Source organism: Saimiri boliviensis, chromosome 4 (assembly GCF_048565385.1).
Source record: "Saimiri boliviensis isolate mSaiBol1 chromosome 4, mSaiBol1.pri, whole genome shotgun sequence".
Lineage (NCBI taxonomy): Eukaryota > Metazoa > Chordata > Mammalia > Primates > Cebidae > Saimiri > Saimiri boliviensis.
Window position 1 is genome coordinate 155617184 of NC_133452.1, and position 16850 is coordinate 155634033.

Here is a 16850-nt window from a genome sequence, read left to right on the forward strand (position 1 = left end):
CAGTGCGAGCCACCAATCCTCTGGTCAATCAACCAAATTATAACAAACCTACCTAATTATTCGATTAAATTTTCTGAACATAACTTTCCTCCCTTCAGAGATTCTTTTTCATTAAAAACAATCCCTGGCTGGGCTTGGTAGCTCACACCTGTAATTCCAGCACATTGGAAGGCAAGAAGATCACTTGGGCCCAGGAGTTCAAGTGAGCCAGGCTGGCCAACATAGCAAGACCCTGTTCTCTACAAAAAAAAGGAAAAAGTTAGCATGGTGGTACACATCTGTAGTCCCACCTACTCTGGAGGCCAAGGCAGGAGGACTGCTTGAGCCTAGGAGTTGAAGGCTGCAGTGAGCTATGTTCACACCACTGCATTCTACTCTGGGTGAGAAAGGGAGACAATCCATCTTCATTACTCATTGGCCTAGCATGAGAAGTATGGGCTTTTATTATTTTGTTTCCAACATTTATCCCCCTCCAATCCCCGGCTACAAATAGCTTCAATTTTCACTTGCGTATGTAGCATACAACCCAAAGCAAGTCCGGGCAAGATGCCTCACCCCTGTAATCCTAGCACTTGGGAGGCCAAGGTGGGCACATCACCTGAGGTCAGGAGGTTGAGACCAGCCTGGCCAACATGGTGAAACCCCATCTCTACTAAAAATACGAAAATTAGCCAGGTGTGGTGGTGCACACCTATAGTCCCAGCTACTTGGGAGGGTGAGGCAGGAGAATTGCTTGAACCCGGGAGGCAGAGGCTGCAGTAAGATCACACCACTGCACCATAGCCTGGGCGACAGAGAAAGACTCCATCTTGGAAAAGAAACTTCAACCAACTAGAAGTTCAGCAAATTAAAACTGAGCACAAAGTAACTGTACATTCAAACTGAAAAATAAAATTACCAAATACTGTTCCAAGAATTCTTTTGTGAACCACAGGAAAACAATCCAGTTTAAAAAAAGAATTAAAATAATACTTACTTTATCCAGTAACTTACCAAGGAAGACACAAGCACAAAGAGAAATGGATGTGTGTTTACTTTCAACTTTTTTTTAAAAGGTATGTAAACTGATGTGCAAATTACTTTCCCCTTCTCTCTCAGGAGTTGTCTGAATCATGTCAATGTACTTTTTGGAATTTATCTTCTAATGAGCCACTGTTAACCTTTACTTTAAAAAGTCCTGTCCCGATAAGACTGTGTACCTTCATTATGAGGTAAAACTAGAACAAAAAGTATGTCATAATTTTTTATTGATGGCATTTATCCCATGGTTTAATATGTTAATTATACTGTAATAAACATGGCTTTAATATTAAACTTTTCCTTATTATCCAAAGTCACCGCTGTCCATTTTAGTAAATATAAAAATATATGCTTAATACTTTGTACAATACTGGTTTTTGGTCCAAACAAAACTGGATCAGAAAAGCCAATAAATTCCACTTTAAGAATCCCCAATTTTTTTTTTAAAGATTTCCAAATGGATTTAGGCAACTTTGAATAATGGGATTTACATAATAAAATCTGAGACAAGACTAAACAAACAAAAAAATCTCTAACACAAAATTCAAATTTCAAGTTCACAGATTTATGTTATGCCAAAAAAGTACAGAAACAAAATTGTATTTACACAAGTTTCATAATAAAATAATGAAAAAGGCAAGACAGGTGATAGAAGAATGAAAATATAGAAATAGCATATAATTATTAAATGGAGAATGAACTAGATCTAACAAGTCCTTAGCACGGACCGTTCTTTAATCAGGCTTCCTCTATCAGAAAAGTTTAGTGCACAATACACCCGACTCACTCACTTCACACATACACCAGCACAAACTCAGCATAGAAATCATCCGTTTCAACATTCTCTAATCTATACAGAATTCTAATCTATACAGAACTCCTCAGATGTCATTACAGTTTCAGCGCGTTCCGTAAACGCTCATCAGCGCACATAATGGTGCAGACAGAGGCTCTACACAAAGCCGTCCGCCGTGCAGGCTCCGTTCCTGGGAACAGCCAGACTATGTCAAATCAATGAATCACCTGCTGGATCATAAAATATTTTTGCTGCAGAATCAGTCACCAGTCTAGCTATTATTTTTTAAAAGAGGGCGGGTGAAGCAGGGTGGGGCTTCTGTAAAGAGAGGGAAAGGAGGAAAAATCCAAAACTAAATAAGTCCTTAGGCAGATTTGACTTCAGATAACCCCAGCACAAAGTTCAATCCAGTATCTGAAAGCAGGGCACCAGCTGTTGTTAAAATTGCGTATAACACCAATGTGACCTTTATTTTCTGCGTCTAACAGCAGTCTTTATCTTGCGGCCAGGGACTGAAGTTCCAGAAGAGGAGAACATATTTTTCCCATTTGACCTGTAAAAAATAAAAGCTTCATAATGTGGTATGATGCTCAGAGCAAAATTTCCGAATCCTAACATTTACCATGAGCAGCAGCAAGTGTTACATACGTTTTCTGCTATACCTAACACACACATTACTGTTTTTTTTTTTTTTTTCTCAAACTATAATATAATCCTCCAGAATTGCAGTATGGTAAATTTATGTTGGAGAACATATTTAATTTTACCCAAGCCATACTGGATCTTGATAACTTTTAAAAACAAAACATATACATGTACATACTCTTACCAATGTAAATTCTCCATTTCAATAAAAAATCCTCTTACCCCACTGTAAAGGCTGGAGATGGGTTAAACGGAAAGCCCCCCGAGCCTGAAGGCTGGGCTGAGGCTGCAGGTGTGCTAGAATTTGCACCAAATGTGAACACTCCTGATGGATTGTTGTTTGTGAAGTTGAAATTTGTAGTGCTGCTGCCAAACTGGAAAACCGAACCTATAATAGTTGAAGCAGAAATACTTCATTAGGGCAAAATGGTATGTTTTGAAATTAATGACTCTGACTTCTACATATAAAAACATGCAAACAATTAAGATACTTTGGTCTTTTAATCCAAAGAAAACTGAAATATTTTCTCCAGTAACACACAGTACATACTTGACACCTCCAACAAATCACACAACTTACCTTACCTATGACCAAGGGGAAAAGGGCAGCCTGGACCTCTGGTTAAAGATAGTGAAATCAATAAACACATTTAGCTCTATCTTCTTTGAACAGTGCATTAAAACAACAAGGGATTTTTACAAAGATAGGGAGGTGACCAGAGCAACAAAGGTTTAGAAGCTGGAAGGATGACTAGAGTTGATACGGAACATACCCAAAACGTTTAGGTTCCAAATAAAGGCAGGAATTGAGAGAGAGAGAGAGAGAGAGAGAGAGAGAGAGAGAGAGAGAGAGAGAGAGAGATCAATCTCTCCCAACACCAAGATGGTAATTCTCAGTGGGGTGCGGTGGCTCATGCCTGTAATAGCACTTTGGGAGGCCAAGGCAGGTGAATTGTTGGGTATAATGATGTGCACCTGTAATCCCAACCACTCAGGAGGCCGAAGTGGGAAGATCTCAAGCCCAGGGGGTTGAGAATGCAGTGAGCCCTGATCGTGCCACTGCCCTCCAGCCTGGTCAACAGAGTGAGACCCCATCTCAAAAGGGGAAAAAAAAAAAAAAAAAAAAGAAGCCAATAATTCTCCTCTTCCACCCCACCAGAACTGAAGTCCTTGTAGAAATGTCTGGACTGAGGAACGCCACATACATTTAACAGCAAGAATGTCATTTTGAAAATGGGAATTAAGAGTAGGTTCAATATTCATTAAATACTGAGGGCTCCAGCCATCATCCCAATCTTAGCTCCCAGAACACTGGCAAATGGAAGTTCCCTGATGCCCTCCAAGCAGGAGACTGGTTGCATCTTCTCTGGGGAATCTGACAGACTAGAAAGAGAAGGATACTAACATCCAAATTTTCTCAAGTAAAATAGAGAAACCAGATAAGTCTACAATGAAATTTGAGATCTGCAAGCCCTATCAACGCAGAAAGGATTTAAGTGGTATTTAGCTGTCCTACACGCATAAAAACGTCAACTAGGTAACCAAGGAATACCCGACATTTGAGGACAGTATTTATTAAGAAACACTGAGACAAAAATAATAAAAGCAATTTTGGGAAAACTGACTCAGCAAGGAAACAAAACGTCAAGGAAAAAAAATCCAAACTCAGTATCTTTAATGAATACTTCATCCACTGAGGGACTGGGTGGGGAAACCCAGTCCATAAAAAAGAAACATCCAGAAAATAAAAGAGTACTTGGAAATTAAAGTCACAATAGTGGAAGTTAAAATCTCAACAGAACAGGTAATGAAAGATAAATCTCAGAAAGTACAACAAAAAGATAAAAGGTGAGAAAGAAAGGAATGATAAAGGGCAAAATCTTCAAATAAATAATTTAAGAAAATTCCCCCAAACGAAGTTCACAAAAGAGCTGCACTCCTTACAGGAAGGATAAAAACAGACCCACATCAAGACATGTGCTGATTTAACAGAACACTGGAGGCAAAAGAGAAGAGTCTTAACGACTCCAGAAAGAAGAAACAGGCCAAGAGCAAAGATAAGACTTCATGCAACTCTGGAGGCCAGAAAGTCTACAATAGAAAATGCCTTCAAAATTATAAAAATGATTTCCAATCTACATCTATATTCAATCAAAATCTTACCAAACGTGGAGAGAGATATAGATCCTTGCAGATACGTATGGCCTCAAAATTTTCATCCCTGAACTCTCAAGAATCACTGGAAGATGTGCTGTATCAGAAAAGGGAGTAACAGGAAAGACATGACACCCAGGAAACAGGGATTCCTATAAGAAGCTAAAAGGAATCTTCAGAAGAGCAGTAAAAAAAGGGTTTCCCAAGAGCACAGTTAAACCGCAAGCCTAGAAAGCCTGGTAGGAGGAACAGGTTAAAAGACCCTGTGAGAAAAGTTCTTTTGGTGCTTGCTTCAGCAGCACATACCCAAAACTTGAACAAAGATTAGGATGGTCCCCTCCACAAGGATGACACCCAAATTCCTCAAGTGTTCTGTATTTTTAAAACTAGAAAATACTGATGAAAGAAATTAAAGAGAACACAAACAAATATAAAGACATCCCATATTCATGGATCAGAAGAACTATTATTGTTAAAATGGCCATACTACTTAAAGCAATCTATGAATTCAATGCAATCCCTAACAAAAATACCAATTACATTCTTCACAGAAATAGAAACAAATCCTAAAATTCATATGGAACCACAAGGGTCCAAATAGCCAAAGCATCCTGAGCAAAAAGAAAAAAGCTGGAAGCATCATATTAGCTGCCTTCAAAATATACTACCCAAAGCTACAGTGACCCTATACAGCTATATGGGACTGGTATAAAAACAGACGGATGGAGCAGAATAGAGAACTCAGAAACAAATCCACCTATTTATGGCCAACTGATTTTTGACAAAGATGACAAGAACACACATTGGGAAAACGATACTCTCTTCAGTACATGGTGCTTGGAATACTGGAGATCCATATGTAGAAGAATGAAACTAGACCCCTGTTTCTCACTCTATGCAAAAATCAACTCTAAATGGATTAGACTTAAATGTAAGACACAACACTACAAAACTCCTAGAAGAAAACATAGGTAGAAATGCTCCAGGACACTGGTCTAAGCCAAGCTTGTCCAACCCAGAGGCCATGTGCAGCTTTCAATGCCACCTAACATAAATTCATAGACTTTCTCAAAACATGAATTTCTTTTTTTGCAATTTTCCTTTTTTGTTCCTCAGCTATTGTTAGTTTATTTCATGTGTGGCCAAAGACAATCTTCTTCCGAAGTGGCCCATGGAAGCCAAAAGATTGCACTCCTCCCCCCACTGTCAAAAATTTTATGGCTAAGACCTCAAAAGCACAGGCAACAAAAAGCAAAAATAGACAAGAGGGACAACAGTAAACTGAAAAGCTTCTGCACAGCAAAAGAAGCTATGAACAGAGTGAAAAACCTGTTGAAAAGGAAAAAATATTTGCTAACTATTCATCCAGCAGGGGACTAACATCCAGCATACACAAGGAGCTGAAAGAATTCAACAGCAAAACAAAAAACAAAGAATCCAAATAATCCCACTGAAAAGCAGGCATGTATGGCCTCAAAATTTTATTCTGACATTTGTTAATCTGAATACACATTTCTTAAAACACAACACATAAATGGCCAATAGACGTGAAAAAATGCTCAACATCACTAATCATAAGGGAAATGCAAATCAAAACCACAATGAGGTATCATTTCACCAGTTAGAATAGCTATTATCAAAAAGACAAAAATGAACAAATGCTGGCAAGGAAATGGAAACTCATATACTATTGGTAGGAATGTAAATTAGTATAACCATTATGAAAAACAGTAGGAAGTTTCTCAAAAATCTAAAGAGAATCACATATGATCCAGCAATCCCACTATTGGCAATTTATCCAAAAAAAGAGAAATCAGTATATCAAAGAGATAACTGTACCTGATGTTTAAGCACTATTCACAATAGCCAAGATAGGAAATCAACCTAAGTATTCATCAACAGATGAATGCATATAGAAAATGTGGTTTAATATATAATAAAATACTATTTGGCCATTAAAAGACATTAAAATCCCATCATTTACTATAACACGGATGGCACTGAAGGATGACACTGTTAAGTGAAATAAACCAGGCACCAAAACAAATATTCAATGTTCTCACTCATATAGGAGCTAAAAAAAGTTGGATCTTATAAAGGTAGAGAATACAATGATGGTTCAGAGGCTTGGCTGGGGTAGTGGTAGGAATGGAAGGTGGTTAATATAAACATATAGCCAGATAGAAGGAATATAAATTCTAGTATTTGAGAGGACAGGAGAGACTACAGTTAACAATAATTTACTGTTTATTTCAAAATAGCTAGAAGATCTGAAATGTTTCCAACACAAAGAAATGATGAACGTTCAAGGTGATGGATATCCTAAATGCCCTAATTTGATTATTACACATTGTATGTATGTAACAAAATAACACCTATTAGTTTTTAAAAATGAAAAAATTTAAAACATGGCTTTCTTTTTTTTTTTTTGAGACGGAGTTTCGCTCTTGTTACCCAGGCTGGAGTGCAATGGCACAATCTCGGCTCACCGCAACCTCCGCCTCCTGGGTTCAGGCAATTCTCCTGCCTCAGCCTCCTGAGTAGCTGGGATTACAGGCACGTGCCACCATGCCCAGCTAATTTTTTGTATTTTTAGTAGAGACGGGGTTTCACCATGTTGACCAGGTTGGTCTCGATCTCTTGACCTCGTGATCCACCCGCCTCAGCCTCCCAAAGTGCTGGGATTACAGGCTTGAGCCACCGCGCCCGGCCGGTTTTCATTTTTATAAAAAATGCTTTTGGATTATTACTAAAACTGTATTTCTATGTAAGACAAAATGAATGCTTTGTGTTTTCTGTGGGACTGACGTTCACAAGACTTTGTAGTATGGCCTTTTTGTTGTTGTTGTTGCTGTTGACAGTTATGCTGCTACCCAGAGCCTAGAATTTTCTAACATCTTAGCTGGGTGCAGTAGCTCACACCTATAATCCGAGCACTTTAGGAGGCTAAGGTGGGTAGATTGCTTCAGCTCAGGGATTTGAGACCAGCCTGGGTAACGTGGCAAAATTCCATCTCTACAAACCAACCCCTGACCCTGCAAAAAAACAACAACAAAAAAAAACAGATGGGCGTGGTGGTGTGTGCCTGTAGTCACAGCTTCTTGGCAGGCTCAGGCAGAAGGATGGCTGGAGCACAGCAGGTTGAGGCTATCGTGAGCCGAGATTCCACGACTGTACTCCAGTCTGTGTGCCAAGGTAAGACACTGTCTCAAAAAAATTTTTTTAAATGATTTAATAACATCTTTACTATCCAGATCTACCTTGTTATAGAACTGAGAACCTCTCAACCCTGAAATGCTATCTTTCCCCAAGTTTCAACAACAATGTGACTCTAATTTTTAGGGCCATTTTGGCCTTTTCTCAATTCTCTAACTGGAAGAAAGATCTCCTGAAATTGACTTTTTATATAGTTTATAAAACTGATTGCTCTTTAAATGAGAAAAAAAAAAAAAAAAAAGTTAACAAAGAGAGAAAGTTAATAATGTCAGAGAAACAAAATTCTGTATAGGATAGAAAGTTATAGTCTGCCATATGGCTCAGCAATAATCAAAATCTCCATAATCGGAATCCTGATCTAACCATACAGTGTCTGTGTATTGAGAAGATAGAAGAAAGGCTGGGCGCAATGGCTCTTATCTGTAATCTCACACTTTGGGAGGCCAAGGTGGGCGGATCACGAGGTCAGGAGATCGAGACTATCCTGGCTAACATGGTGAAACCTCATCTCTACTAAAAATACAAAAAAATTAGCTGGGCATGGTGACACGCACCTGTAGTCACAGCTATTCAGGAGGTTGAGGCAAGAGAATCGCTTGAACCCGGGAGGCGGAGACTGCAGTGAGCTGAGATCCTGCCACTGCACTCCAGCCTGAGAGACAGAGCGAGACTCCATTCCAAAAAAAAAAAAAAAAGATGATGATAGAGGAAAATGTTACCTGTGTGAAAGAAATATAAACTTTCCAATTTCATATTGGAGAAAAAAATCCTGACCAAAATGGTTAATATATATGAGAAAACAGGAAACATTTTGGTATGTACATTAAATGACAAAGTACCAATATCCAGAATACATAAAGAACTTTTACAAACCCATCCACAAAAGCCAAACTGAAAAATGGCCCAAAAAAATTTTTACAAGAATTCACACACATGAGAAATCAAATAGAATCCACATATAAAAACTCATACAATGGTGGTAGGATATGCATTGGCACAATTCATCAGGAAAAGTTTGTATTATCTTCTAGTATAAGATATACAAACTTTTAAATTCAGCAATCCCATCCCCATGTACATACTCTAGAAAAACATGCGTATGAGCACCAAGGTACATATACAAGAATGTACAGAGTAGCATTTCCTGGCAGTTATTAAACAACGGAAACATACATCAACAGTAAATAAACTGCAGTATATTCATACAATGATCTACTCTATGGCAATGACAATAACAAACTATATGCAAAACATGGATGAACCTTATAAACCTTAGAGGAAAAGAATCAAGAATCAAAAGATTACATACAGTAATATTCCATTTATATAAAAGTAGCTAAAACTACGTTTTCTAGGAATGCATATATTAGCCAATAACTGCAGTAATAAAACCGAAAGAACAGTAACTACCATAAAAGACAAGGCAGCAGTCATCATTAGAGTGGAGAAAAAGAGGAGTGTTATCAAAGAGATACATGAGGGGCTGGCTCCCAGGTGGTTGTTATACAGCATTTGCTTCGACATTACAATGTTCATTTATATTTTACACCCCTTTCTACATGAGGTTATATTTCACAATTAGAAAAAAAATCAACAATTTTAAGAAAATACAGGATTATAATACAGTTTGATTAGTCATATTTAAAAAGTCATGGGTCCTGTTGTTTAAGTATGCAGGTCAAATGGAAAGGCTGTTACCAGTAAATACAAAGTGTCATGAGGCAACTCAGCAGGACTGCCCCAGGAGAGGGTACTAGACCTGGGGGTAACTTCCTGTAGCAAATCCAATCATGAAGAGGATCAGAAAATGTACTTCAAATCTAGCCTTGGGAGCCCCAAAATTCAGAGTTGAGAATAAATGAGACTGAATGAATCCCATACCTAAGTCAGAGTAAAAAATAACACTTTAAAATACACTACCTTAAAAAGTTCCAATTCTGTGAAATCTGACAAATGTTGTTTATATATAAATCCAACCATATTACCTCTCTATTTTGCCAAGTACAAGAGATAATTTAAAAATCAAACATATGAATGGTTTCCAAGTTTAAAGGAAAATATTTTAAGACAAAGCCCATATAGATACTAACAGCACCACTGCACACTTACTGGAATTAGGAGTTGTTCCAGAGCCAAATGCAGACTGACTAGGTTGTTGTCCAAACACAGGAGGCTGGCTACTGCTTGACACTGTCCCAAAAGTAGGCGGTACAGGCTGAGAACCAGTGGAAAATAATGCTGTGGAAGATGATATAGATCCAAAGCCTGGGGGATTAGGCTGGCTGGCACCTTGACTTTGTCCAAATGTTGGAGTCTGGTTAGCACCAAATGCTGGACTGGCAGAAGGTGCTGAGGGTCCAGTTCCAAATACAAAGGAGGATCCTGGAGGTCCAAATAAACACTAAGTCACCATGGTGACTAATGTCAGTCCTCAAGAAATTTCTGTAAACCCACAAGCAAATGTGAAGTTTCTTTTCACTCTTACCTTGCTAACCAAATTCCATCAAGATATGTTTTTAAATCATGAGAATACAACTCTCTCTACCATTATTTAGTGAAACAATTGAATTCATACAAACAAAAAATGCAATTAACAACTACTCCACATCTTCACAGCCAATAAAACTAATATCCCACCAGAAATTTAATGTGCACAGAAATTCTCATGTTTAATAAAACAACTTCTACTTTCTGGTTACTGACAATCTAACATTTAAAGACAAAGTTTAGAAAAATTAAGTATTACACTCTTACCACAATTAGAAAAATTGCTCCCAAGAGGTAAATATGCTAAAGTTGAACAGAGTGTACATTATTCCACATAGTTAATAATTACAACAAAAACAACAACAACCCTGGTATAGGTGACCAAAAGGCATTCACGCTATTTTGTGATAACCTGCTATATGTTATTTGCTAAGAATTGACATGCTAATAAATAAAGCCCATCCAATCACAATGCATTTTTTTTTCTTTTGTAAATGTACCTGCAGAGCTAGATGTGGTTGTGGCTCCAAAGCTGAAACCAGAGGTGGCAGTACTATTACTGCTGGCTCCTGGACCAAAGACAAAGGGCGTGACAGCTGTACCTGTGCTGGATGTGGTTGCTAGTTTGCTATCTTGAGAAAATAGCAGCGACAGAGAGGTGCTGGATTCAGCAGAGTTACCAAAGGCAGAGCTGCTCACAGGATTGCTGGACTGTCCAAACACAAAGGCAGCTACAGGTGGATTGGAGGAAGAGGTGGAACTACCAAATATGCCACCACCAGCAGAAGTGGCTGGTGTACTTGAATTAGAGGAATTGCTGTTCAAGAAATTAAAAAGTGACTTTGATGCACCTTGATCTGTAAGACAGAAATTAAGAAACAAAAATCCTTAATAGTCTCAGAAAGTAATTTCTCCTACCCTATAATCGCTATAATTTTCCAACCCTAGAATTTGCTAGAAAATAGATTAAGTTTTTCATACAGATTAATTCATCTAATAGACATCTGTTTATATTAGATTCTGACAAAGTCATATATTCGCCTTCTTTTATAGCTTACATATTTTATGTCTTTCATAAGAAGGCCTTTGGCATTCAGATTAATAAAAATATTTGAATAGCAAGTTTAGCTAGTGGAAGACAGCTTTATTTTTATGTATTTTATTTTGCGACTTATGTTACCGTATGTGGCAAAATCCTAACTTCAATTTATCTAACTGGATAGCCAAAGTTCTCCACAGCATCAACTAGCACAGCCTTCGTGTACTAATTTGCAATCTGCCTATATGACACAGTAAGTTTTCTAAAATGCATATACTTGTTTCCTCTACCATTATCACTAGGACTGTTTTAATTATTATAAATTTATACCATGGACTATATTAGCAGGACAAAGCTGCCTATATACCTGCCCTTCTTCCCCAAATTTCTTTTATAATTTCCTTTCCATGTGAATGTTAGAATAAGCTTAGCTTGTCCAGCTCTAAAAAATTCCCCTAAGAACTAAAATTCTGGGAGGAGAAAGAGAATACCTTCACCCAGCAAACAGGGATGCCTTTTGTGTTCTTTTAGTTATTTAGTATGTTACAAGTTCTCCTGCTGTTATAAAATACAAATTAGAAATGTTAGAAAAATGCCGGGCGCGGTGGCTCAAGCCTGTAATCCCAGCACTTTGGGAGGCCGAGGCGGGTGGATCACGAGGTCAAGAGATCGAGACCATCCTGGTCAACATGGTGAAACCCCATCTCTACTAAAAATACAAAAAATTAGCTGGGCATGGTGGCGCATGCCTGTAATCCCAGCTACTCAGGAGGCTGAGGCGGGAGAATTGCCTGAACCCAGGAGGCGGAGGTTGCGGTGAGCCGAGATTGCGCCATTGCACTCCAGCCTGGGTAACGAGAGCGAAACTCCGTCCCAAAAAAAAAAAAAAAAAAAAAAAAAAAAAATGTTAGAAAAAAATGATATGCTGATTAAAAGAAAACTTGATTTTTATATGGTGATTCTGAAGCCAGCCACCTTATTGAACACTTTTTTCTAAACTATTCCAATAATCTCAGTTCCAATACTGCACAGTAGCCAGGGCTGGTCACAGTATGATATGGGCATTAGTATAACTTACAGAAAATGGAGCATGTTGTCCGATTTTCAAGCTGGCTAACGGACGAATGGTTTAAGAGTGTCTACCAGGCCGGGCGTGGTGGCTCAAGCCTGTAATCCCAGCACTTTGGGAGGCCGAGGCGGGTGGATCACGAGGTCGGGAGATCGAGACCATCCCGGTCAACATGGTGAAACCTTGTCTCTACTAAAAATACAAAAAATTAGCTGGGCATGGTGGCGCGTGCCTGTAATCCCAGCTACTCAGGAGGCTGAGGCAGGAGAACTGCCTGAACCCAGGAGGCGGAGTTTGCGGTGAGCCGAGATCGCACCACTGCACTCCAGCCTGGGTAACAAGAGCGAAACTCCGTCTCAAAAAAAAAAAAAAAAAAAAAAGTGTCTACCACAGCCTGGTGTTTTCATCATCAAATCTGATTAGATCCTATCATGTTTTTGTTGCTTTCTAAATAATATGTAATTTTAGCTTGGACTTTGTCTTCATATTTCTAAGTAAATATATGACAGACAAAAAACTGCTCACAGCTTTTTGCTGAATCCCATACTTTTTAAAGGTTAATTTTGAATGTTTCCAATTTGTTATTCAAAGGTGTTCGTGGATAGTCAACTTTCGCAACACCTAAATTTTGCCTTTATGTCTGTGTTTTCTGTTCTTATTGTTGTTGGGTTTGTTGCTGGGTTTTTTTGAGACAGTCTCGTTCTGTTGCCCAAGCTGGAGTGCAGTGGCCAATCTCAGCTCACTGCAACCTCTGCCTTCCAGGTTCAAGAGACTCTTTTGCTTCAGCCTCCAGAACAGCTGAGATTACAGGTGTGAGCTACCACACCTGGAATGCTTTTATGTTTAAACAAATTTGGCTAGAAACAGAATTCTAGGTTCAAGACAATTTTCACTTTGTTCTGTTTTTAGCATGTGATGTTGCCAATCAGATGACCCTAATCTGATACCTGTTTGTTTGTGGAAAATAGCTTTTCTCTCTGAAAGCATTCAGGGTTTTAGCTTTGGTGTCCTAAAATTTCAGTGATATTTGCCAATGAACAGGTAATTTCCATTTTTAAGACCAATGTCTTTCTTTAGATCTAGAAAATTTCCTTCTGTCATTTCTCTGATATTCCTCCAAAACTGTTCTTATCTTCTAGGCCACTTCTATTCCAAAGGAACTTGTGGATCTAACTTTGATCACTCTTTGTACTTGTGTACTAAGTTTGGGGAAATCCTCGTTCACTAATCTGATTATCAGCTATGTTCTTCCTGCTATTCAGTCCACAAAATGACTTTAACATGATCCACCAACACCCATGCTTTTAACCTTTAAGGGTGCTTTGTCCTTTTCCCCCCAGGACTTTAGCTTTCAAAATCTCATCTTCTCAGGATTTTACATTTGTTGTCTATTATGTTTCTTAATGTCTGATGAAGACTGGTTATTTGTAACTATTTGTAAATAAAGGCCTTCACATAGATTATGTTAGAAAATACTTCATAAGCTAAGAATCCTTGCTTTCCAGGTAGTAGATAGCAATTCTGATTATAAAAGTCCAAATAGAAGACAGGAAGACACACATAAATATGCATTATTTTGAGCTTTGTATTACTGCTGTATTTCTCAAAATTAGATCCACAGATGACTTCATCAGAAGCCTGAGGGTTTACAGTAGTTCAAACTGAAAATCCTAGGTTCCTTCCCAAAGAGTTCTGTACTTCTCAACTATGTTCAGAGTAAACCATTACTTGACTTGCTGCATCTGTCAAGACAATTTGTTAAAAAATAAAAAATAAAAAAAAAGTTAATACTTACCAGTTGTAGTACTAGTTTGAGCTCCAAAGGCAAAAGTGGCTTTTGCTGGCTGTTCAGATTCCTTCTCAGACGGTTTTGTCATACTAAAACTAAATGTGGACTTTGAAGAATTCTCATCTTTGGTTTGCTCTGAATTCCCAAAGGAAAACACTGGTTGACACTTTGGCTCTTCACTGTCAGCTTTCTTCCCGAAAACTAGGGAAGTAGAAGTGACAGGCTCTTGCTGTTTCTCTTCTGTCCTTCCCAAAACAAACACTGTGGCAGATGGCGGAGAGGCAGGTTCCATATTGCCAAAAGCGAATCCTCCTTTGGTGGCAGGCATTTCTTCTTTAGCTTCTGATGTCTTACAAGTGAAAGGAGCCACTGAAACACTCTTGGTTTCTATGGTTCCAAAGTTGAAACCGCTCTTGTTCTCAGAGGTCACTACGGTGTTAGCAGCAGCAGGGGTGGGGTTAATAACACCTGTACCAAAGCTAAAACCTGCAGATGAAGATTTGGGCAATTCCTCTTTCTTTTCTTCCTGTCCAAGATTAGATACCCCAAATTGAAATGGAGTTAAAGAAACTGGGTTGCTTAAACCAGAAGAAAGTCCAAACTTAAAATTATCATTTTTACTGTCTTTTTTAACTTCTTCAGGCTTAGATTCAGATGAAACTCCAAATTTAAAATCTCCTATTGGCTTAGAAAATTTAAAGCCTTCACTCACAGGGTGTACAGACCCAGAATCAGATGACGCACCTATTTTGAATCCTCCCTGATCTCCAAATTTAAAATTTCCAGTGCTTGTTAAAGTCTGAGAAGGCCCAGAAGAGGATGACGGGATACCAAATTTGAAGGATGAGGAGGCCGCTGGGTCCGAAGATGAGGAAGATGTGTCAAAGCCTACAAAAATATAAAAGACACCGCATAGACAGGGAATTAACGTACTTGTCCTCTCAAACAAAATGTAAACACCTTGAAAGCCAAAGAAACACAGGAACAACTTTAAAAAGGCCTACTTGGAAGAGTATTACCAGAAGTAGTAAACATAATCCCAGGTGACTACTATTTGTTCGGTACAAGAATTGTATCTCAGTCCTCACAACTATCCTGACATGACACTTTTCATTTATCAGACTGGCTGAGACAAAGGTTTGATAAAGTTTGTATTGGCACTGAGACTAGGAGTAACAAGCTCTACTATATATTGCAGGTGGGTGTATAAATGTGCACAAAACTCATAGGGAGCAATTTGTCAATAGTCACCAAAAATTACACACATATACCCTTTGACTTCGCAATTCTATAGCTAGGAGTTTGTTTTAAAGATGGGCCAAAAGACATGCAAAATGTCATATGCAATCCAGGTAGCTATAAATGAAGAAGGAAGAACAAAGACACGTCCAAGATAATCCCTGATAAAATCAAAGCAGCAGAAAGGGAGTTCGGTGTACAGACTTTTCTAACAAGGTAAAAGGAAGTAAGAATATATAGGAGTATGTTTGCCTAAGATGGGCATAAAGAAACTTTGAAAGATTTATAAGAAACTAAACATAGTTACATTTGGAAGAGGGAGAAAGGGTGAATGAGCCAATGAAGAGAAGAGATTGAACCACATCACAATTTCTTGATTTTTAAATCTTGTGAATAAATGTGTTATTCAGTCAAGCATTAAAAAAAAAAAAAAAAACGCAACAAAAAACCAGAATTATATAGGTGAAGTAATGTTTATAAAGTTAACCATTAGGCTGGGCATGGAGGCTCACACCTGTAATCCCAGTACTTTGGGAGGCCAAGGCAGGGATCACCTGAGGTCAGGAGTTCAAGACCAGCCTGGCCAACATATGGTGAAACTCCATCTATAGTAAAAATACAAAAAAAAAAAATTCAGCCTGGAGTGGTGGCTAATGCCTGTAGTCCCAGCTACTTGGGAGGCTGAGGCAGAAGAATTGCTTGAGCCCGGGAGGTGGAGGTTGCAGTGAGCCAAGATTGCACAGCATTGCAGCCCAGGTGACAGTGAATACGACTCCATCTCTAAATAAGTAAGTAAGTTCGTTCAGCACCATACTGACAAGATCGAATTATTGGTTTCATAATGCTTTTCTGCAGCTGAGGAAATTAGAAATGAAGTAATTAACTTACTGGCTCAAAACAAGGATCATTAAAAAGTACTAAGAGAGTTAAAAGTATGATTACCATACTACAGGTAAAGAACAGTATGAAAAAGGGACCATGAATTAACAGCTACAAAATGAGATAAAATGAACCAGAAAGCCGAGTGAACTTGTAAAACACTTCAATGCAGTGTTTCTAGAACTGCTAGTTGTATACTATACGTTAGTCATCAATTAATTCAGCGGGCTGTAACCAGCATTTCTCTTTTAAAATGAAGTAAAACAAAAAAATACCAGGGAACCTTACACCTACCAGAGGCAAGTATTATTTTGCAAAACTGATTTCAATCATATAGATATATACACTATGCAGGTGATGGCTCACAATATGAAAGGTTTACTCCTGACTTTTGGTTTGCAATCAAGAGTTTGAAAGCTAATTACAAAGTAGATAAACCTTGGTATTATTTTTGTTTAATCTGTATAAATTTAAGAATTACCAATGCAGTTTTGTTACATGGATATATTGCCTGGCA

At 38.3% G+C, this 16850-nt stretch overlaps 1 protein-coding gene and 1 pseudogene across 3 annotated transcripts in view; one reads left to right on the forward strand and one right to left on the reverse strand.

The window, feature by feature from the left end:
• Positions 1 to 1231: 1231 nt before the first annotated feature.
• The window catches only part of NUP153 (nucleoporin 153), a 92954-nt gene continuing 77335 nt past the window's right edge, over positions 1232 to 16850 (reverse strand). For 2 of the 3 annotated variants that reach the window (XM_074398486.1, XM_074398487.1), the window contains 5 exons: positions 14222 to 15103; positions 10819 to 11175; positions 9941 to 10213; positions 2684 to 2849; positions 1661 to 2369 (listed from right to left, as the gene is read on the reverse strand). In XM_074398486.1, the coding sequence (XP_074254587.1) occupies positions 2285 to 2369; positions 2684 to 2849; positions 9941 to 10213; positions 10819 to 11175; positions 14222 to 15103 (1763 nt within the window). In that variant the 3' untranslated portion in view covers positions 1661 to 2284. Of the gene's footprint in view, positions 2370 to 2683; positions 2850 to 9940; positions 10214 to 10818; positions 11176 to 14221; positions 15104 to 16850 lie in introns of all 3 variants that reach the window. The other variant, XM_003927319.4, reaches the window with a different exon arrangement.
• On the forward strand, positions 4899 to 4997 carry LOC120361188 (U6 spliceosomal RNA; annotated as a pseudogene).